Below are 22,562 nucleotides of genomic sequence, written 5' to 3' on the forward strand. Positions count from 1 at the left end.
AAAGTTCATATGATTAATAAACACTGAATAAACATCCTGTTTATATTAAATGTATTTCATTAATTAAACTGGATTAAAGCCCCGCCCCTCCACAGACACACCTGTGGACACTTCCGGGGGACAGGTGTATCGATCAGGTGGATGTATTGATTGATCGGTGATTGGCTCTGTCCCTCCCCGGCTGTGTGGGAGGGGACCGCTGACTGGGAGCTCAGACCCGGCAGACGGTGCGCTGTCAGCGGGAGGGCCGTCATGTGGATGCGGCCCCTCTGTCGCCTCCGAGCCGCTGATCAGCAGCCACAGGCCGGGGAGGGAGAGCGCAGCAGCTGGGACACTTTGGTTCTTCCTCTCGGGGCCTGGGGCCTGGAGCCGCCCCCCCCCCCGGGCCCCGGTCGCACCTGTTCGGTCCCCGGGCCCCGGTGCTGAGTGTGAGCGGCGGTGGAGCATCTGGAGCCGGACTGTTAAATGTGTGTGGAGCTGCTGATGTTTGGAATAAAAGCTGTTTGGTGTTTGTGAGTCTGCCCCGGCTCCGGCCCCGGCTCTTAGCCGCTGTCTCTGGTTTCATCCTCCGCCTTTGTCCTCATGTTTTCCCCCGGAGTTCCTCCCCCTGCGGCGCTGGGCGGAGTTTCATACCGGACTAGACGCTCCTTTTGTCGGATTCGTTTCGACCTGACTCCCCGGGGTTTACGGCTGAAAAATACACACTTTGAAAGTCCTGAAATAATCCTAACGAGCACCGTGGTGTGCAGCGTGAACCCGGGTTTCTGTCTGAACCGGAAGGTGAGTAGTAAGTTGTGATTTTAAACAGATTTCTCTGGTTTTCTGCTCGTTGGTCCCCGAGTCTCCTGAACATTCATGGCGGCCTCGCAGTGAAGCTTGTGGGGCAGCAGCGACTCTTCCTCCCGCTGAGCTGCGGCTTCACCCGTCACAGGTCCAACACATCGACGAGGCTCAACAGTGAAAACACTCAGAACAAGAATTAATGTGAAAACAGCACAAACACATTTTCATCGCTTCGCACTTTAGCTCAACACGACGCCGCTGCTTCAGTTTCAACCGTTTTTCTCTTTTTTCACTTTCACTCGTTTTTTCTCGTTAAATCAAACGTGACGTTAGCTCGTGCAGCTCGTGCAGCTCCCCTCGTGCCAGCGGAGCTCAGTGCTGCCTCCTGGCGGGGGACAGACGCCATCACCGGGCAGCTGGAGGCCCGATGCTTCTCCTGATCGATCAGTTATCCAACTGATCGATGTTCGATAATCACACGAAGACGTTCGGCTCTTTCCGGCTCGTTAACCGACTCAGCGAATTAATGCGAAGCTCTCTACCGCCCCCCCGTGCTCACTCCGAGACCACACTCATCAAAGTAGCTGAACTAATCCTGATTTAAGTGAAAGAGTCCAGCTTGAATTAGCTGCAATTTGAGGCTTAAGCTGTTCCACTAACACAATTCATTTGGGTCTAATCAAGGCTGATTCTATCCAGGCTTTAATAAGCCAGACTTTATTAAGCCCAGAATAATCGACTAGAAAAGAGGACACAATGTCCCTGAAAGACAAAAAAACCTGTGTTTTGCAGCAGATCAACAAATGATCATCGAGCTCGATGAAGAATTCAAACTCATGTTTACCAAGAAATGAAACGTGATCAACGAGGCAAAGGAGACGTCAGGACAGAAACTCTGACAGACTGTGTGAGAGTTTACACAACAGATGAGGATTCTACGAGCACATGTGAAAATGAAGTGATAAAGGAGTGAAGCCACAGACAGAGGAGAGAAGATCGTAGCACTGATCTCACAAAGTCAGCTAAATGTCAGGATTAGTATCAGAAGCTGCCGAATTTATTACAAACTCACACGTGCTGTTAATCTTCCTCCACAGCCGACATGTTTTCATTGAGTGAATGAACTGTCAGATCACTAGAGTCGGACTGTGGATATGAAGCTGTATAATATCAGATCTGTTTGAAATCACTACAGAACATTTACTGTGAATGATCCCTGAGCTGTTTTGTTACTTGTTATATTATTAACTACAATTATTAAAGGGATAGTTGACCAAAAAATTTAAATGTCCTCATTATCTCCTCACCATTATAATGGAGTGGGGGTGAAGTGTTTGATTCCACAAAACACTTTTGGAGTCTCAGAAGTAAACTTTGTAGCAGCCAAATCCGATGAGATCGAGGGTGTTTCCACCGTGTTTTAAGCCTGAAAGTCCACCGGAAGTGGCTAAGCTAGCCGACGCTAGCACGTCCGATGGTCTGTGAATGCACCTCGTAGGACGCTCAGAGACATTTTGGATAAAAACTTGGTGTAACGTTTTAGTTGAATTTGACATCAGGTCTTGTGGAAACTTGATGACATAACAGGGGCAGATATGGAGGCAAGTTGTGTTTTTTCTGTTTTATTATGTCTGAAGCTTCGGTCACCATTGACTTCAGTTCACCCATTTCATTTTTGGGTGAACTATCCCTTTAACAGAGTTTTATTCTCTCGAGACAGTAGATTACATCCCAGCATGGTTCTTCTTCTACTGCCCCTTTAAACTTCATGCACACACATTTAACTAGCATCACGGATCCTTACTATAATCATCATGTTTGTTCAGGAGGGAGGAGCCTGCTGCATGATGAACGGCAGCAGCAGCAGCGTATCTGCGTCTCAGAGCTCCAGGGTCAAAAGTGAACAAGGTAACAAACAACCTGACTGTGACCTTTGACCTCTACACACTTCTGTTTTACGCCTCCTGCTGTTTGTTTGAGGTAAAATGACAGACATTTTTAAAGGAACGTTTTGAATCATTAATTAGTTTTATTATTTTATGTATTAGTAACAGACTCTTTAATTATTGTCCAGGTGTTTTTAATGAACTGACACCAGAGTGTCTCTATGACGACTGACACCTCTAGTAGGAACCAATGAGCTAAGAACCACAGATGGAGGGAAAGTGTTGATTGTGTGTGTGTGTGTGTGTGTGTGTGTGTGTGTGTGTGTGTGTGTGTGTGTGTGTGTGTGTGTGTGTGTGTGTGTGTGTGTGTGTGTGTGTGTGTGTGTGTGTGTGTGTGTGTGTGTGTGTGTGTGTGTGTGTGCAGGTGCAGATGACTGGAGTAAGGAGGACTGTCTCACTCTGCTGGAGAGGATCCGCAGTCTGCTGCCGGACGTAGACTCCATGAAGTATAAAACCACAGAGTCGCACTTTGACTGGGAGAAAGTTTGTTTCGGCAGCTTCACCGGAGACATGTGTCGCCAGAAGTGGCAGAAAGTGTCGACTGAGGTATGAGCGACGATAAGAGGTTACGACCTCTGAGGTTGTCACTTCAACAGGTTTATTTTCAGGTGATTGGATCTGTGATATTTCTTCAGTGTTAAAATGTTCTGTTGAGAACCTCCAGACTAAAACTGTCTTCTGGACTCAAACACATCAAATTGTTCATGTAGCATCATGTTCAGCTGCGACTCAGCTCACACTTTATTGATTCATTTTGATTGATTGATTGACTTTTTCATGACAAGTGTAAAAGATTAACAAGCTCCTGTGAATAATCGGCGAACTGATGCTGAGGAACCCATGAAGAAGCTTTGACCTTTTACGTGTTATTGTCAAAGTTCTGTGACAAGCGTTCATATTCAGTCCTGTTCTTTTTTCGTTTGGTTTTGTCTAATGAAGTTTAATCCATCACACATGACATCATCACTGAAACTCTTCCTGTCTTTCAGGTTCGTAAGTACAGGACGATGACAGAGCTCATCGTGGACGCCATCGAGTTTGTGAAGAATCCGTACAAAGGAAAGAAACTGAAGGTGAGTGAACTGAGTCAGTGCACACTTCTCACTACAAACAATAGAACCAGAAACAGTAGAAAAGTATCGAAACCCGTGAACACTAACGTAAACTCTTCTCTTCAGACTCACCCAGATTTCCCTAAAAAACCTCTGACTCCCTACTTTCGCTTCTTCATGGAGAAACGAGCAAAATATGCAAAAATCCACCCGGAGATGAGCAACTTGGATCTCACCAAGATTCTCTCCAAGAAATACAAAGAGCTGCCCGACAAGAAGAAGGTTTGACAAGTCTCAACGACCAATCACAGCTTAGTCTGATCCACAACAATACGAACCATCAATAATCATCATAATTAATAACGTTTTTTTCTTTTCCTGCAGCAAAAATACATCACAGAGTTTCAACGAGAGAAAGAAGAGTTTGAGAAGAACATGGCTCGATTCAAGTACGTTAACTAACCTGTTAATTAGCTATCAACTTATGTTAACTAACCTTTTTAATAACTGTCAGCTAATGTTGACTGACCTGTTTCTAAACTATAGTTAAACAGTTTAGGGTAGTTAACTGTAACGTGTCACTGTAAAACAAAGTTTCGTTAACAGTAAACCAACCGTAAGCTGAAGAAATGTAGCATGTGGTGTTAGCATTAGTGTGCTAACGTCAGCTGACCTGCAGGGAGGAGCATCCGGAGCTGATGGAGGAGAGGAAGAAGTCCGATCTGCCGGAGAAACCGAAAACTCCACAACAGCTGTGGTACAACCACGAGAAGAAGACGTACATGAAGCTGCATCCAGAGGTACACGCACTAACACACACACACTTACACATTTACACACACACTTACACACACATTTACACACACACACCTTTACACACGCACTTACACAAGTTTGTGTGAAGAAGAACAGGATCTGAAGTAAAAGATGGATGTGGATCATGTTCTGGATCAGAACATATGAATGACAGCTGTGAAGGAAACATGCTAACTGACGTGTGTCATGTTTCAGGTTAGTCAAAAGGAGCTGAAGGAGGCGCTGAGGAGACAGTGGTCACAGCTCTCCGACAAGAGACGACTGAAGTGGATCAGCAAGGCCCTGGAGCTGCAGAAGGACTACGAGGTACCAGACCTGAGCCAGACATACACCAGACCCTGAGCCTGACCTGAACCAGAACTGAACCAAAAGTGTGTGCGTGTGTGTGTGTGTGTGTGTGTGTAGGACAGTATGAGAGCATATCATGAAGCTCATCCAGATGTGAACTCAGATGATCACGTTCGTTCCGTCCTCACCAAAGCAGAGCGACAACTGAAGGACAAGTTCGATGGAAGACCGACAAAACCACCACCGTGAGTCGTGATCTACAAACAACAAACACCACAGTAACGACAACAAACAGATCAAACATGACGAGCTTACAAATTACAGTAGTAAGTGTCAATGAATGTGTTAAATGGTTTGTATTATACACTATATGTTTAAGACGATGCTAACAGGCTGACAAACACGGCACAAGCTAGCTGATTGCTGGTATGGCTAATTGTGGTTGTGTGTGTGTTTTTGGCTAGTAATGGCTACTCTCTGTACTGTGCGGAGCTGATGGTGAACATGAAGGATGTCCCCAGCACCGAGCGCATGGTTCTCTGCAGTAAACAGTGGAAAATTATGACGCAAAAAGAGAAAGATATGTTCCAGAAACGCTGCGAGCAGGTCGGTATCAACATGCTTATGTCACACCAGCATTTACGTCATGTGACTGAGAAGTGACCTCATGAGTCTGATCTGTGTCTGACCAGAAAAAGAAGCAGTACGACGTCGACCTGAAGAGGTTTCTGGAGGTACGTCATGTAAACACACAAATCAAGTCATCTGGATTCAATCATCAAAATAAAATGCTTCTGTCTGAACGAAAATGAAGCACAAACATTAAATATAAAAAAGTTGTGGGGGCGGACTTGTGCTATGGTTGAAATTAAAACCATGACGACTTGTGATGTCACACTAACGTAAACTCAGAACAGCGGATGAGCCAATGAAAGGATTGGGGCTCATAAAGTCATTGTTTGTTCAGAGTCTGCCAGAAGAGGAACGAGACCGTGTCCTAACAGAGGAGAAACTGGGCGGGGGCAGATTGAGTGTGGGTGTGGCTTCCAGCCCTCGCCGAGCCAAGTCTCCATCTCTCAAGGTCTGAAATCTCTTCTCGTTATTAAATCCTATATCTCTGTGACTGTAAGCTAACATGGGGGCGCTGTTTCTCATTTTATTCCAGGGTCGGTGTCGGGAGGTGGAGCCAGAATCATGGGTACCTGCCAGACCGCCAAAAGAAAGACGGGACGGGAAGAAGACGGCGAAGCTTCCAGAGACACCAAAAACAGCGGAAGAAATGTGGCAGCACAGCGTGATCGGAGATTATTTAGCAAAATACAGAGTGAGTTTTATTGTACATGTTTCATCATCTGAAGAGAAAAATATCAAATGTCACAATTTGATGTCGTAATGACGAGAAACGAGTCAACAACCTGCTGCTAACAACCTAAACCTGCTGCTAACAACCTAAACCTGCTGCTAACAACCTAAACCTTGCTAACAACCTAAACCTGCTGCTAACATCCTAAACCTTCTTCACCTAAACCTGCTGCTAACAACCTAAACCTGCTGCTAACATCCTAAACCTGCTGCTAACATCCTAAACCTGCTGCTAACAACCTAAACCTGCTGCTAACAACCTAAACCTGCTGCTAACTACCTAAACCTGCTGCTAACAACCTAAACCTGCTGCTAACATCCTAAACCTGCTGCTAACATCCTAAACCTGCTGCTAACAACCTAAACCTGCTGCTAACAACCTAAACCTGCTATAACAACCTAAACCTGCTGCTAACAACCTAAACCTGCTGCTAACAACCTAAACCTGCTGCTAACATCCTAAACCTGCTGCTAACATCCTAAACCTGCTGCTAACAACCTAAACCTGCTGCTAACAACCTAAACCTGCTCTAACATCCTAAACCTGCTGCTAACAACCTAAACCTGCTGCTAACATCCTAAACCTGCTGCTAACATCCTAAACCTGCTGCTAACAACCTAAACCTGCTGCTAACAACCTAAACCTGCTGCCAACAACCTAAACCTGCTGGTAACAACCTAAACCTGCTGCTAACTACCTAAACCTGCTGCTAACAACCTAAACCTGCTGCTAACAACCTAAACCTGCTGCTAACAACCTAAACCTGCTGCTAACAACCTAAACCTGCTGCTAACAACCTAAACCTGCTGCTAACAACCTAAACCTGCTGCTAACAACCTAAACCTGCTGCTAACTACCTAAACCTGCTGCTAACAACCTAAACCTGCTGCTAACAACCTAAACCTGCTGCTAACAACCTAAACCTGCTGCTAACAACCTAAACCTGCTGCTAACTACCTAAACCTGCTGCTAACAACCTAAACCTGCTCACTTGTGCTCATAAACCTGCTAACTACCTAAACCTGCTGCTAACATCCTAAACCTGCTGCTAACAACCTAAACCTGCTGCTAACAACCTAAACCTGCTGCCAACAACCTAAACCTGCTGCTAACACCTAAACCTGCTGCTAACTACCTAAACTCTGCTAACACCTAAACCTACTGCTAACTACCTAAACCTGCTGTTAACATCCTAAACCTGCTGTTAACATCCTAAACCTGCTGCTAACAACCTAAACCTGCTGCTAACTACCTAAACCTGCTGTTAACATCCTAAACCTGCTGTTAACATCCTAAACCTGCTGCTAACAACCTAAACTAAACCTAAACCTGCTGCTAACAACCTAAACCTGTTGCTAACAACCTAAACCTGCTGCTAACAACCTAAACCTGCTGCTAACATCCTAAACCTGCTGCTAACTACCTAAACCTGCTGCTAACATCCTAAACCTCTGCTAACAACCTAAACCTGCTCACAACCTAAACCTGCTGAACACCTAACCTGCTGCTAACATCCTAAACCTGCTGCTAACTACCTAAACCTGCTGCTACCTAAACCTGCTGCTAACAACCTAAACCTGCTGCTAACAACCTAAACCTGCTGCTAACAACCTAAACTCGCTGCAACAACCTAAACCTGCTGCTAACAACCTAAACCTGCTGCTAACTACCTAAACCTGCTGCTAACAACCTAAACCTGCTGCTAACAACCTAAACTCTGCTAACAACCTAAACCTGCTGCTAACTACCTAAACCTGCTGCTAACTACCTAAACCTGCTGCTAACTACCTAAACCTGCTGCTAACTACCTAAACCTGCTGCTAACTACCTAAACCTGCTGCTAACTACCTAAACCTGCTGCTAACTACCTAAACCTGCTGACAGGGCGCCTCCTACTGGAGCTCCCCTCAGTAAATACACAACAGTAACAGCAGGTTGTTCACTCCTGACTGGTCACTGAATCTCTGGATGTCGGTCAGCTGACGTAGCTCTGACATGTTGTTTGCTTACTGGCACAAAGCATCATGGGTATTGAGAGGAGCAGGTTCAATGTAGTGTTTCAGGTGCTGAGCAGCTTTCACCAAACCGACTGTTAAGAAACGACGTGAAACTTGATGATCTGTATCTGTAGGGATCTTTTCTTGTCCTGATGACCAATCAAATCTCTTTACAGTTTTACATTCACACAGTGCAGCTATGTGCAGCACTTTCATTATAAGAAGGGGCAATTTAACGCTCAGTATTTTGCCCAAGGGCACTTCGGCATGGGGAAGACTGGGATCAAACCGCTGACCTTCTGGTTAGAGGACGACCGCTCTAACCCTTGATGAATAATTACCTCCTGGACGTAAACGCTGTCATTCTGCTGCTTCACAATAAAAGTTAATGCCACCCTCTGTTGGTCACGTGTTCGTCTCTCAGAGCGACCGCAGGAAGGCGCAGGCGGCGATGGAGGCAACTTGGAAGTCGATGGAGAAGAAGGAGAAAATTCCGTGGATCAAGAGGGCGGCGGAGGACCAGAAGCGTTATGAGGTTCAGTACCAACATGTGGTCAGTGAGCCACGCTCCTCCCCTAGCCCTGACCCGACGTGATGTTGTGTCGGTGACGGTCCGTTGGTTGATTTGTGTTGTACTGACTGTTGCTCTCCTGCAGAGGGAGCTGTTGGAGATGAGGGCTCCAGCCGCAGGTCCGACTCAGAGGAAACCCAAGTTTGACGGAGAACCAAAGAAACCTCCAGTGTGAGTGATTTAACGGAGCGTGACGAGAACATGTAACAGAACATGAGAAATGAACTAGTTTTTATTTGACTGATTTAAATACAGATTAAATAAAGTGAGACGTTTTATAACATTTTAAAGATTTAAAATATTACAACTCATTGTGTGAATCACATTTTTATTGATAAATAATTATGGATCAGTCAATACATTAAACTTCTCATGGGGTTAAAGGGTTAAATACGATTAACTGTAGTAATCCCCACCCCCCGTCTTCTGTCTCGTCCAATAGGAGCGGGTATCAGATGTTCTCCCAGGAGCTGCTGACCAATGGCGAGCTGAACCACTTCAGTCTGAAGGAGCGGATGGTGGAGATCGGGAAGCGATGGCACACACTGAGTCAGAGTCAGAAAGACAAGTACAAGAAGCAGGTGGAGGAGCAGCAGGTGGAGTACAAGGCCGAGCTGGAGGCCTGGGTCCAGGTACGACACCTTGGCACTGTCACACCGACGAGTGATATCATCACTGTCAATAACTTCAAACACTTGTTTTTCATTCGTTGATTCAGTGTTAATCAAACTTAAAAATGTTGTCTTCTTCTTCTTTTTCAGTCTCTCTCTCCTCAGGAGCAAGCCGTCTACAAGGAGTTCTCTTCCTCTGTGAGTTTTTCTTCACCTGCAGGGGGCAAGTTGCTACAAGTCGAGTTTATAATTAAAGCAAACACGACTCTTGGATAACATATTAGGGTTAGTAACATGAAAACTGTGTCCCGTTAGCTTATGCGATATTAGCACTAGGGCTGCACCTATTGATTATTATTTTATCGATTGATCTAACGATTATTTTTTATTACTTGATTAATATAATAATGAATTTATCAAAAATAAAATTTTAAAAACTTGTCATGTATATTTATTTAATCATCTCTTAAATACAAACAAATGACAAAAACAAAGTATGCACTGAAAGTCATTATTGCTAATCTGCCTTTAAAGTCCCATATCTCTCCAAAATAAAATTTGTGAAAGAGCTTGGTCCATTAAAGTCAAAGGAATATATCAATCTACATTTAGCTCAAATGAATAAGTTTGTTTCCCCATTTCTTCTTTTTCTTAATATATATAACTACATTACACATATAAACAATCTCAACAAACATGAACAACTAAACAGCTTGAACTTTCCTCTGGTTCAGTGAACTGTACCGTGCGCTGCCAGGATTCACTACCGTAAAGACGGGAAAAGCAGCGCAGGTTAAAATAGAAACGCTCGGTCGCATCTGATAACAGGTCTGGGTCCGTACAGAGCGGCTTCTGGGTCCGGTCCGCGGTCCGTCTGTTGGGGACCTAACCTAGATGATCGTGGGCTGATTTTTTTCGCTTCAGCTTGCTCTTCAGTTGACTGCATGCTTTGACTGTGCGCAGCCACCTTCCTTACGACGCGTCGCCCCAGCCCTACTTAGCACCACTGAAAAGTTAACGTTACTTTAGGAGCTAGCTTAACTAATGTTTGGGATATAATCTGTTTCCCTGATGTATCAATAATTGATCCATCTAACTGCTGCTAATGCAACATAAGCTAACACATTAGCGGTTGATTCAGTGTCATGTCCGTCAAGCATGACCTTTCATGACATCATCAGTGACATCATCAGTGACATCAGAGAGGAAAACAATGGAGAATCCTTCATTAATAGTTTTGAGGTATAACATTAGCATTAGCAGGTAAGCTAATGTGGAATAATACTAATGTATATATTTTCCCTGAGTGAAATGTGTCAGTAAAAAACAGGTTTACATGAAAGACTTTGACTTGAATTATTACTAATAAATAATGAATTATATACAAACAAACGCTAAGCGGCTCTGTGTGTTTTCACTCAGACATTTAAACATGTTTGTTTGTTGTTCTGTCAGAAACGTCGCAGCACCACTAAAGCGCGCAGCAGCCCCGGAGCTAAAGTCCATGTGATGGCGAAAGGGAAGGCGGTCGGTTCAAGAGCCGCAACACCGGGGGTCAGCGTGGGCAAGAGGGCCATGGCGTACCGAGCTAAGGTAACATACTACACAACAACACACACTACACAAGAAACATCACAATAACACACACTCTAGGTTTGAGTCACGTTAATTGATCAGCTACTGTGACTGGTGGGTGGAGTGTTGTGGGTGGTGTAAACCCTCAGTACCGTCTGTCGGGTTGTGTGTGTGTCCGTCCTCCAGCAGGACATGTCCGACACCGACGACGAGGAGGAGAAAAGTTCGTCTGACTCCGATGAAGACGACGAGACGTCAGGAACCACGGACAGCGACGATGAGGTGAAAACACGACTTATTGGTCAGAACTGTCATATAATTAATTATTCCCCTTAAATGGACCTTAAGGTTTAGGATTAGAGTTCAAGGGATAGTTTACTCGTTCCCTCATCATCTCCTGGTTGGAGGAGAACTGCTCCACCCCCTCAGCAACAATTGATCTGTTTGACAGGTGCAATATAGATAGTTTGATTGACTGATATGTGTATATACATAGTTTCTAACCCTTAATAAAATCTACCAAACGCCCTTAAAGCTTTGCCCTGAACATTCCAACGTTATTCTTTTTTAAACAAGAAACAGAATTTAAGATTAAAATCTGTTGAATTGTGGGTTATTTCTACAACTGCAACCATCCAGAATCACCATGGCAACCATCTAACACACAACAACCAGCTGGTTATTGAGGAAACCGTTTAACTTTGACTTTTGTCTTTTCCTCAGAATGACGACGATGAAGATCAAACGTCCTCGGAGGAATCCAGTGACTCTGACTCAGACTAGCTCCGCCTCTTCCCCTCATTGGAGGATAGGCTGTGCAGGCCACGGCTCCTCGTGTGCCGGTCATCCCAGCGGACCAATGAGAATCGGTGACGGAGCCTGACAGAGCGTTTTGCTACTTCTGTTTGTTTTTTATCGAGTGTTTGTTGGTTTTTAACTGATGGACAGACAGACAAGACGGGGGGGGAGGTGTTGGGTTTGTACAGAGTTTGACAGGCAGAGGGGAGGGGGTGGAGCCTATTGTCATTAGTTACCATTAAGGGAGGAGCCAGTGTTCAGCCTCCAATCAGCTGCCTGCTATGAAAAAATTACAAAATAAAAATGCACTTTTTCTGATTTTGAATGTTTAATTTCATTTTGACCAAACAACCTGTCACTCACATGACTACCATGTTGTGATGAACGTCAATAAAACAGACTCGTGGTTAGTTTCAGGTTTTATAGACGTTTGATTTCAGAGATTTATAGAATATAAACAAGCTTCTTTTCCTCAAACACAAATAAATAATCTGAGCTTTGACCCCCAACACTAATCCGCACACTCACCCCTCTTCACAGAAAAAAAGCATCCACTCCCAGCTCCATCGTCCCACACATGCATTGTCATCGTTACCACGGGTACCACACACTGACCCCCCCCACCCTGAAAAAAATAACATTTGTTCATTCACACAGCATCCAATCAGAGCGCAGCGTGTACTCAGCTGATACACTGAGACGTTTAAGGAGCAGTTCAACGTTCTTCTGTCGACCTCCTTCCAAATTCAACATGGCGGCTGCGGTGCATTTAGGGACGTCAAGAAAAACGAAATTAAACTTCCCTGAACTCAACATGGACAGTTTTCTAACAGTGTGACTCGTTCTGGTTTCTGTCAAATCTGCCGTTTACATTCGATACAGAATGTCGGTGAATCACATTAAGAACCAATCATTTAATTGATGAACTTGTGATTTAAATGAGACGTTATGATTGGCTGTTGTGATGGATTTGGAACGTGTTCTGAAAAAAAAAGTGGAGTGCTCCTTTCAACGCTGCTCAGTGTAGCTGTAAATTATCAATTTCAGTGATCATTAAAGATTAATCAATAACTAACACACACACACACACACACACACACACACACACACACACACACACACACACACACACACACACACACAGTCATAGTGGGACGTCCAACAGCTTCTGATGCAGGTACGCCTTCACCTCCTCGATGCCGTTCAGCTTCTCCAGCTCATGATACGGAAGCTGAGACGGGACAAGAGACACATGTCACATGACTTGCTGACCAACACTAACCTTTGTTAGAGCAGAATCCAAAACAACTGAAGTAAAGAAACACAACATGCTTCCATCCTGCTCCTGTGGGGTCTAAAAGTCCACCGGAACTGGCTAAGCTAGCAGACGTTAGCACAGTCAGACAGATGTTCTCCTGCTGCAGCAGCTCTGTGACATCACAGCTCTGATCTGATTGGCTGAAGGTTACATTGATGTGTCTTATGTTTGTATTTTAAGAATTCAGATGTTTCCTGTATATCCATAAGGTGTTAAAAACTGAAAAATGTCAAATATAGGAACATTATCTACCTCTTACCTTGTAATTTTTATATATATATATATATTTGTTGTTGATTTCTAAAGCATATGTTTAATTTGCAACGAGAAATCAAAAGTTGTCAGATCCGTGTGGTTGTTCTCGTCTCACTGACGCTACGAGAAGTAAAAAGTGTCCGACTTGACGTCTTTTTTTTTTTTTACTACTACCGCCTCAAACGCACCTAGTGACTGAAGGACTAAACATCTGGAATATCCTGGAAACATCTGGTTGTCATGGCATCCTGACTCACTGATTCCTTCACATCCTGATCATTAAACAACCAGACGTGTCTGAAGAGACGAGGAGGAACATGTTTCACTCATGTTCTACACGTGTTCTAAGGAAGGTCTGAATGTATGAAGTGATCATCGGACACTGACCTGGACGATGACGTATCCCAGCAGCCTCAGGTGGCGGTCTCTCATCGCCCGGGAACCAACCAGCACCTCAGAGTTGTGACAATAATGCCACTTATCATTGACGGACATGATGAGCCTGCAGACACACAACCAGGTCACATGACATGAGGTCACTTACATTCTACCGTGCGTCAGTGCGAGGTCGCGTGCGTCTGTGCGAGGTCGCGTGCGTCTGTGCGAGGTCGCGTGCGTCTGTGGTCGCGGCGTCTTCGTCGCTGCGGTCGGGCCAGTGCGAGGTCGCGCGCCGTGCGTCGCGCGCCACGGGTCGCGGCGCCAGTGCGAGGTCGCGTGCGTCAGTGCGAGGTCGCGTGCGTCAGTGCGAGGTCGCGTGCGTCAGTGCGAGGTCGCGTGCGTCAGTGCGAGGTCGCGTGCGTCAGGACTCGTGGACTGACCTCCTGATTGGTCTCTGGTCGGTGGGGGGGTTATCAAGCTCCGGTTGATCAGGGGGGTGGAGCTGTGGCGGGGATGAGGGCCCTCTGTCAGCCACTGACACCTCAGAATACGTCACGCCCTCATAGAACCCTGGCAACGCACAGTCTGTACCCTGGCTCTCAGGGGCCCCAGTTCCCCCCTCGTCCTCCAGGATCTTCCCGATGGAGAACTGGAAGAGAGAGTCAGGGGCCGTGGCCTCCACAGGTTCTGGAGCCCCAGGCGGGGCCTGTCCATCAGAAGGGGGGCTGCTGAGCGTGGAGCTGTCCTGGCTCTCCAGTGAGTGCTCCTTGGCCAGACTGGAGTAGTACTCCGCTGCCGGGACAAAGTAGGGGCCGTAGTCCAAGGGGCCGCCGTTGGTGGGCCGAGGGGCCCCTGAGGACAGCGCGGCCCCCGTTGTGCTGCGGATGTGGTGGGGCAGGAAGGAGATGGGTTCCATGGCCCCGCCCATCGCCTCGCCCACGTGACACTGCTGTTCGCCACCTTCCTCTAGCACCGCAAAAGGAGAAAACCTCTGGAACTCTGAAGTCACCACGGCAACTGAGCCGTCAGCCGGTTTAGACGCCATAGCGACACAGGAAGCAGGAACAACGCTCAAAGACAGCGCCGCTCCGGGTCTGATGGGTAGAACTCGACCAGAACCGTCCATCCACAGCACGAAGTCTGGAGACAGTCAGGTGATCACGTTACTACAGGTTCTACAGGTACTGCAGTACTAAGTGTCAAGTACCTGTATAATACTATGCCTGTAGTACTCAGTGTGTGGTTTTCTGAGTTAAATACACTGTGTGTGGTACACAGTATGTAGTACTGTGTGTAGTACCTGTGTAGTACCCTGGGGGGAGCACTTCATCTTGTTTGTAGTTTTGTTCTCCAACCAGCTGACGTAAAGCTTCAGCAACCAGACCTTTATAACTGACAGAGGACAAACCAGTCAGAACCAGTTAGAACCACCCAGAACCTGGGACAACCAGTCAGAGACAGGTAGAACCAGGTAGAAACCTTTTAAGAACCACTTTGCTTTCCCATGGGCTCTACGTCTCTGAGCCTCAACTGTAGGAATGGTTATATATTGTTGTAAAAAATAAATAAAAAGTAGCACTTACATGTCACTTACATGTCACTTACATATACCACTTTGTAGTTTGGTTTTCTTGAAGAAAATTGTACTTTCTTGATTCTTGTTGTTCTGGTTTGTTCCTCATGGTTGATGCACTTATTGTGAGTCGCTTTGGATAAAAGCGTCAGCTCAATGTAATGTATGTATGTATGTTGTATGTATGCATACAATATATCTAACATTTTCTTCCACTAATTATCCACAAATACGACTATTTTAATGGCAAAAAGTTTCAACATTGCCTCTATCTCAGTTACTACTAATTTACACAGTTGGGTTAAATACATTGAGTCTGATAAGGCTCTGAGATGAGTTGTGTGGGTTTTAATTTGTAATGTTTGTCTACCACAAGGCGTTACCACTGCTGCCCCGGGGAAGCACAGCGACTGTGCATCGGTCCAATAAAGATAGTTTAGTTATGTAAACGTTTAACCTCTTTTTTTTTTTTTACCATTTTGGAACCGAAATGGGGAATGGATAAGAACCGGAATCCATCAAATTTAAACGATACACAACCCTAGTCAGAACCAGTCAGGACATGATGCAGACCAGGTTCTGATGAAATTTAGGTTTAGGAGGTGAGTTCATCTGTCTACAGGCGTGTGTGGTATCTGTAAGGTGTGTGGTACCTGTGTGTAGTACCTGTGTGTGTGGTTTCTGTGTGTGTGGTATCTGTAAGGTGTGTGGTACCTGTGTGTAGTACCTGTGTGTGTGGTATCTGTAAGGTGTGTGTGTACCTGTGTGTAGTACCTGTGTGTGTGGTATCTGTGTGTGTGGTATCTGTAAGGTGTGTGGTACCTGTGTGTAGTACCTGTGTGTGTGGTATCTGTGTGTGTGTGGTACCTGTACTTGCGGTTGACCTCGTCAGCAGTCAGTGCATGGTCAAACATCAGGACTTTGTGTGCCTCCTGCAGTCGTGGTCCGGTGTAGTCGCGGTACTCCAGCTCGATGGCGGCGTCCAGCAGAGACAGGTACCTCCGGACTATCAGGGCATAGGGACTGTCTGTGGAGACACGGGGATTTGTTGACATGTGACTGGGCAGACATGTTCAATTCTATTTTATTTGTACATCATCAAATCATAAGATACATTATCTCAAGGCTCTTTACATACGAGAGAGAGACAGACCTGTGAGGTCTCTACAATGAGCTCAGTCTGAATTTAGAAGTAAGAAGTTCTGGGTCGTCCAGACCTTGATGTTCTTGAGACGTTCCTGAAGTTGGACGAAGTGATTAGATTCATCAGGCTTCATATATGTACAGCTGGGTGTCGTCTGCGTAACAGTGGAAGTGTACGAGGTGCTTTCTGATGATGTTGCCTAAAGGGAGCAGATATAAGCTGAAGAGTATCGGTCCAAGGACAGAACCCTGTGGAACTCCATGACTAACTTGTGTGTGCATGGAAGAGTCAGTGTTCACATGAACAAACTGAAATCTATGTGATAAATATGATTTAAACCAGTGATGTTCCTTTGATCCCGACATGTTGCTCCAGTCTCTGTCACAGGATCTTATGATCTGTGGGGTCAGATGCTGCACTAAGATCCAACAGGACCAGTAAGAGACAAGTCCATTATCTGAGGACATGAAAAGGTCGTTAGTAACTGTTAACAGCTGTTTCTGTGATGACTCTAAATCCTGACTGAAGGTTTTCCAACAGATCATTTCTGTCTCAGTCGTCACACAGCTGGTTAGCAACAGCTTCTTCTAGGGTTTTGGAAATGAAGCTTTGATTTGAGTCTAATCAGCTAAAACATCTGGATCCAGAGTGGGCTTTTGAAGCAGAGGTTTAATTACAGCTACTTTAAAAGCTTGTGGTACGCAGCCGGTTAACAAAGACATATTAATCTGATTCAATATGAAACTGTCAATTAGGGTGTCTAATAGACAAGTTGTTGGTTTAGAGGATGAAACTAGTGACGTCAGTTCAGAAGATCAACTGAAGAAAAGAGGTCCAGATATAGATCAGGTGCTACAGGTGGTTCTATGGTTTCTGGACTAGACCATGTATCTGTGCTGTTCATGGGGAGGAGGTGGTGGATCGGTTCCCTGATGGTTATAATTTAGTTGTGAAGATTTTCATGAAATCATTGCTCCTCAGAGGAATAGATGGATCAGCTGAGCTGTGACTCTGTCAGCTACAGAGCTGAAGAGGAACCTCGGGTTGTTCTTATTTTCTTCTATTAATAATGAATAATAGGAGCTTCTGGCTTCTTGTAATTTATCAGACTATCTTTCCAGGCCAGGTGACAATCATCTTGGCTGGTAGAACGCCACTTCCTCTCCAGCTTCTGTGATGTTTTAAAATACGTGTTTGAGAATTAAGCCTTGGAGCTAATGTTGTGATTGGTTAGGTGTTTTACTGACTGGTGACGTTGCTGATGAAGGCAGAGGAGAAGACGCGGTGCAGCACCAGGCTGGGGAAATGACCCAGCTGGAACAGAGACATGAGGATGTTGACGGTGGCGAGCGGCGAGCTGAGAGCCTTCAGCTCCAACACCTCCTCCAAGCCAGAGAAAAACTGCTGCTCATTGGACGGACGGTAGCTCATCCTGCTGAACGGGAACACCAGCTTCTGGATCACCTGACAACAGAGATGGACACACCTGAGTCCCATTCACAGGAACTAAAGATCACACGACCACCCATCCTGTCCTTACCTTACTGTCCAGGTATTCCGCCTTCTTCACCAAGAAGTCTGCGATGGTGTCAAGCAGTCGGGTCTCTCTCAGTCGATGGCGAGCGATGTATTTGGCAATCAGAGCCATTGTGTACGGAGTGATGCTGTCGACCTTCTTGGGGAGCTCCTCTGACAGAGAGAATGGGTCACATGTTTGCGTTGATTTCCTAAAGAGTCTTTATCCCCTCCCTCTTTTGATAACATTAGCAGTGATGGATCTGGTGAGTCATCAGTGTCGTGGGCTTGTTGGTGTCAAAGTGTTGATTGTGGTCAGATTCTTACCTGCCAGGCTGCTGATGAACTTCTCCTGTCGGTTCTGGTAGAACAGGTGGGAACTGAAGATCAACTCCAGACTCTTGTTGCTCGCCTCTCGAGCACACGCCGCCAACATCTCATCCAACAGGGCCATCTCTTGGTCACGAACGCCACTGACACTCGCCAAAGTGTGTTTAACAAGACGTAAGATCTTCCTGCAGACGAGAGCTGGAGAGTTAGCATTGATCAGACTGACATAGTGCAACGACGTGAATGGTCAGCAGGTGTTTTCACCTGTTGGTAAGCAGTAGTTCAGGGTTTGGGGGCGTGTTGTTGGTTTTAGCAGTGATGGTTGCAACGCCCCCTGCAGCAGCAGTGGGCTCCTGCTGCTGCAGCGAGCGCCACTTGAGTCTGTAATATGAGAGCAACAAGAAGAGCGTCTGCGGGTGGCGCTCTCTCTCCAGGTTCTTCTCCAGGCCGGCCAGGCAGGCCTCGGTCAGCGGGTGTTGACTTCCTGGATGGAGCTTCATACTGGAGCTGAACACCATGGAAACGTCCTTCTGGTTAAACTGGCTCAGTCTGGACTGAGACTCCGCCTCCAACACGTGGACCACCTGAGCGTCACTGGAAAGACCTGTATGTCGACAGGCGAGATGAGCAGTGACACAGGTAGAAGATCAATGTCGTTAAAAAATGTTATATCTTTTATTAACCACGTTAACGACTGATCAAGTCATGATGTCACAAACATGGCTGCTCACCTCTCTCTCCAATTGGTTAGTTTAGTTCTGATCATGGCTCTGCCCACACTTAAACCTCAAAAACACATGTCACATGACCATTTACATACACTGGTCATGTGACGTAAACAGGAAGTAGATTGTCTCGTCTTCAGTTGGTTGCTTAGTTACAGAAAATCCTCTGAAGGAGGAACGGTGATGGTGAAAAGTCAGAGCAGGGATGAGGTGGAACTGTTACCGACAGGAAGTGTTAGCAACTCCTTCTTCCTGTGGTTCTGGAGCTGCAGATCAAGTCAAACTGGCTCCATCTTCCTACACAACTCTGTAGATTTTAAATCATGAATCACTTCAGCATGTTGTGACTCTGCAAGAACATAGTGTCTCACTGAGATATAAAGGATGAGTGTTAGTGAGGAGTCATCACAGACTCAAACCTGTGGAGTTAAACAAGTCAAAACCTTGGACATAGAGCCCCCCCCCCATCACAGATGTGCCCCTCCTCTATTCCAGCACCTCTGCAGCTGTAAGGCATCAGCTGGAGATCGCCCTCTAGTGGCTGTGGCATCTTTTTTATGGCTAAAAGGTTCATATTTACAGATCTACTTCTGTTTAAAACACACTCTTCACTTTCATTAGATGCGACTTAATACTCTGAAGTATTTGTACTTTATCTTGTTGCCAAGTCCTTGTTTGTGTTTGTTGGGATGTGACAGAATAAAGTTTGTTAGGTCAGTGAGTCAGAGGCTTCACACAAACTTCATCAGGCTCATTCACAGTAAATGTTCTGTAGTGATTTCCAACAGATCTGATATTATACAGCTTCATATCCACAGTCTGACTCTAGTGATCTGACAGTTCATTCACTCAATGAAAACATGTCGGCTGTGGAGGAAGATTAACAGCACGTGTGAGTTTGTAATAAATTCGGCAGCTTCTGATACTAATCCTGACAATTAGCTGACTTTGTGAGATCAGTGCTACGATCTTCTCTTCTCTGATTGTGGCTTCACTCCCTCCTCATCACCAGCGTTGATTAGACCCGAATGAATTGTGTTAGTGGAACAGCTTAAGCCTCAAGGTGAAGCTAATTCAAGCTGGACTCTTTCACTTAAACCAGGATTAGTTCAGCTACTTTGATGGAATACCCCCCTGATGTGTGTGAAGTCACATGACCTCTGCTGATAACAAAAACACTTTGTCGCTCACCAAGTGCTGCCACAGCATACAAACAGTTGACAATGCTGAAGTTGTCAAACTTGGCGCAGTCGTTGACGATGGCGTTACAGAGCGTCTGAAAGTCCTGATGCTCCAGGATCTGGCGTTCGTCACCCCCCTCAGCTCCTCCACCTGCCTTGGCTTCTGTGGCGTCCCCTCCGGTTCGTGGTGACGGCGTGGCCTGTAGCAGCTGTCCGATCTTCTGCAGGGCGACGGGGTAGTGGTTGTGGGAGATCTTGGCCGGGTTCTGGGTGACCCAGCGCAGCACCTCGTCAGGCCGCCGCGAACGCTCAATCAGGCGCTTCATGGTGAAGAACGTGTCGTAGCTCATCTTCTCATGGATGAAGTTCCACGTCTTCTTCTTGCTGCCAGGGGCAGCGGCCCCAACCCCTGGAGCCCCCCCTCCATATGTGTGGAAGTGGGCGTGGTGCTGGTAGTGGGGGGAGAATGGGGGTGGGGCCAAGTGGGCAGGTTGCGGGTGGTAGAAGTGTGCTCCTCTGTGGGCGTCGGGGCGGCCCTGGTACAGGTGGTAGGCAGGGGGAGGTGGAGTCGGGTGAGGGTGGTGGGGGAGGTGGTGGTGAGGAGGGTGGGGTGCCTCGATCACGGCCAGCCCCGCCCTTCTCCCATGTTTAACCCCACCTCCTCCTCCTCCTCCTCCCCCCGAGGTGCTGTAGAGGCGGGTGGTGTACATGGTGACGGACTGAGCAGCGGGGCCGGGCCGGGAGGGAGGGAGGCGGTGAGCTTGGCTCAGGAGGCGCCACCCAGTGGACAAACACAGCATAGTCCAACAACCAGGACGCCTGGAGGCAAGAGTACAGTTCTCCTGCAGAGAAGAAGATCAGTCAACAGTCGATTAGGCTGTGTGTGTGTGTGTGTGTGTGTGTGTGTGTGAGACTGTGAGTGTGTGTGTGTCAGTGTGAGACGAGTGTGTGTGTGTCAGTGTGAGAGAGTGTGAGTGTCAGTGTGTGAGACTGTGAGTGTGTGTGTGTCAGTGTGAGAGAGATGTGTGTGTGAGTCTGTTGCTGTGAGTGTGTGTGTGAGTCTGTCGCTGTGAGTGTGTGTGAGAGTGCATATGTCTGTCGCTGTGAGTGTCTGTCGCTGTGAGTGTGTGTGTGTCTGTCGCTGTGAGTGTGTGTGTGTCTGTCGCTGTGAGTGTGTGTGTGTGTCTGTCGCTGAGTGTGTGTGTGAGTGTGTGTCTGTCGCTGTGAGTGTGTGTGTCTGTCGCTGTGAGTGTGTGTGTGTCGCTGAGTGTGTGTGAGTGTGTGTCTGTTGCTGTGAGTGTGTGTGTGAAAGTGTGCGTCTGTCGCTGAGTGTGTGTGTGTGTGTCTGTCGCTGTGAGTGTGTGTGTCTGTCTCTGTGAGCGTCTACCCCCCCCCACCTGTCAGCTGACCTGAGCCCACATGCTAACGTTAGCATCTAGCTGGGAAGTTAAACCTTCCCCATGCGCTGACACATTGGTGACGTCACCATAAAATGCCATGAGAGTGTGATGACGTCATGGTGGAAGTGACGCCCCTCCCGTGTGTGTTGAAGCTAACCAGGTGTCTCACATGCTAATGCTAGCCGGCTGTCAGTTAGCAGCCCGGCTAGCAGGGCTAACAGTCGCATGAACTCAGACACGGAGGAGCTAACTGATGCAGCGTGTTAACATACGTTAAATCAGAGTGTAAGCTAAGCTAATAGATGTTGGTCTGTTAGCACGTTAGCATCGGTCCGTCCTTCCTCCAGCAGCGTTTACGGATAAGCGGCTAACTGGCCGGGCTATGGCCGGGTTAAAGCCGGGCTACAGACGGGTTAAAGCCGGGTTAAAGTCGAGTGAAGCGGTGACCTGTGCCGTGTCGGGTGTTTACCTCATAGCTCCGCTCTGCTCAAAGACCTGAGGCCGCACAGAGCGCGCTTCAGCCGGGAGACAGGCAGCGGTCAGCCGCTTCATTCCTCCACACAGCCCTCAGCCATCATCCACTACCCGGCATGCAACTGGAGCAGGGAGGGCGACACCTGCCGTCTGCTGGTAGTAACACCCTCCCCTCAAAATACACTGGTCATTTATTATTATTATTAATGTCAACAGGTGGAAAGAGACGTCATGAAGAGCTCATCAGCTGTGATCAATGAACTTATCAATGATTATTGATCAGTTATAATACGATGATTAACATTCATTCATGAACAATGAACACACACAGAGGTCAGAGGTGACACGAGCCTCAGGGATCCAACCTGGGAACTCCGCTCCTCCGCTCCTTCACTGGTTACCAGTAGCTGCCCGCATCCGTTTCCAAACACTAGTACTTGGTACCGTGCTGTGAACGGATCGGGTCCAG

The 22,562-nt window shown here is 46.6% G+C and overlaps 2 protein-coding genes across 5 annotated transcripts; one reads left to right on the forward strand and one right to left on the reverse strand.

Moving 5' to 3' along the window:
* The first annotated feature begins 140 nt into the window (after positions 1-140).
* Positions 141-12,118, forward strand: ubtfl (upstream binding transcription factor, like). 4 transcript variants are annotated; one of them, XR_007034694.1, is made up of 20 exons: positions 141-780; positions 2,610-2,691; positions 3,088-3,275; positions 3,719-3,802; positions 3,908-4,063; positions 4,166-4,230; positions 4,461-4,581; positions 4,793-4,903; positions 5,003-5,130; positions 5,350-5,491; positions 5,578-5,619; positions 5,853-5,966; positions 6,051-6,209; positions 8,670-8,798; positions 8,902-8,987; positions 9,259-9,448; positions 9,578-9,712; positions 10,883-11,020; positions 11,192-11,284; positions 11,726-11,771. XR_007034694.1 is itself a non-coding variant. In XM_047341916.1 (20 exons), exons 1-20 carry the CDS (start codon positions 583-585, stop codon positions 11,783-11,785), a joined length of 2,337 nt encoding a protein of 778 aa, XP_047197872.1. In that variant the 5' UTR covers positions 467-582; the 3' UTR covers positions 11,786-12,118. The 4 variants fall into 4 exon arrangements, 3 of the variants coding, with proteins under 3 accessions (XP_047197872.1, XP_035025558.2, XP_035025557.2); XM_047341916.1 differs by having other exon boundaries at positions 467-780; positions 9,578-9,625; positions 11,189-11,284; positions 11,726-12,118; XM_035169667.2 differs by having other exon boundaries at positions 470-780; positions 8,670-8,780; positions 9,578-9,625; positions 11,189-11,284; positions 11,726-12,118.
* An 89-nt stretch (positions 12,119-12,207) lies between these two features.
* fastk (Fas-activated serine/threonine kinase) lies at positions 12,208-22,245 on the reverse strand. The gene is made up of 11 exons (XM_047341914.1): positions 22,089-22,245; positions 20,230-21,061; positions 18,578-18,917; positions 18,311-18,498; positions 18,009-18,157; positions 17,716-17,932; positions 16,192-16,351; positions 15,052-15,143; positions 14,192-14,891; positions 13,761-13,875; positions 12,208-13,031 (listed from the first exon to the last, which is right to left on the reverse strand). Exons 2-11 carry the CDS (start codon positions 21,017-21,019, stop codon positions 12,945-12,947), a joined length of 2,838 nt encoding a protein of 945 aa, XP_047197870.1. The 5' UTR covers positions 21,020-21,061; positions 22,089-22,245; the 3' UTR covers positions 12,208-12,944.
* Between the last annotated feature and the right edge of the window lie 317 nt (positions 22,246-22,562).

The sequence above is a fragment of the Hippoglossus stenolepis genome, chromosome 11 (assembly GCF_022539355.2).
Source record: "Hippoglossus stenolepis isolate QCI-W04-F060 chromosome 11, HSTE1.2, whole genome shotgun sequence".
In the NCBI taxonomy this organism is placed as follows: domain Eukaryota; kingdom Metazoa; phylum Chordata; class Actinopteri; order Pleuronectiformes; family Pleuronectidae; genus Hippoglossus; species Hippoglossus stenolepis.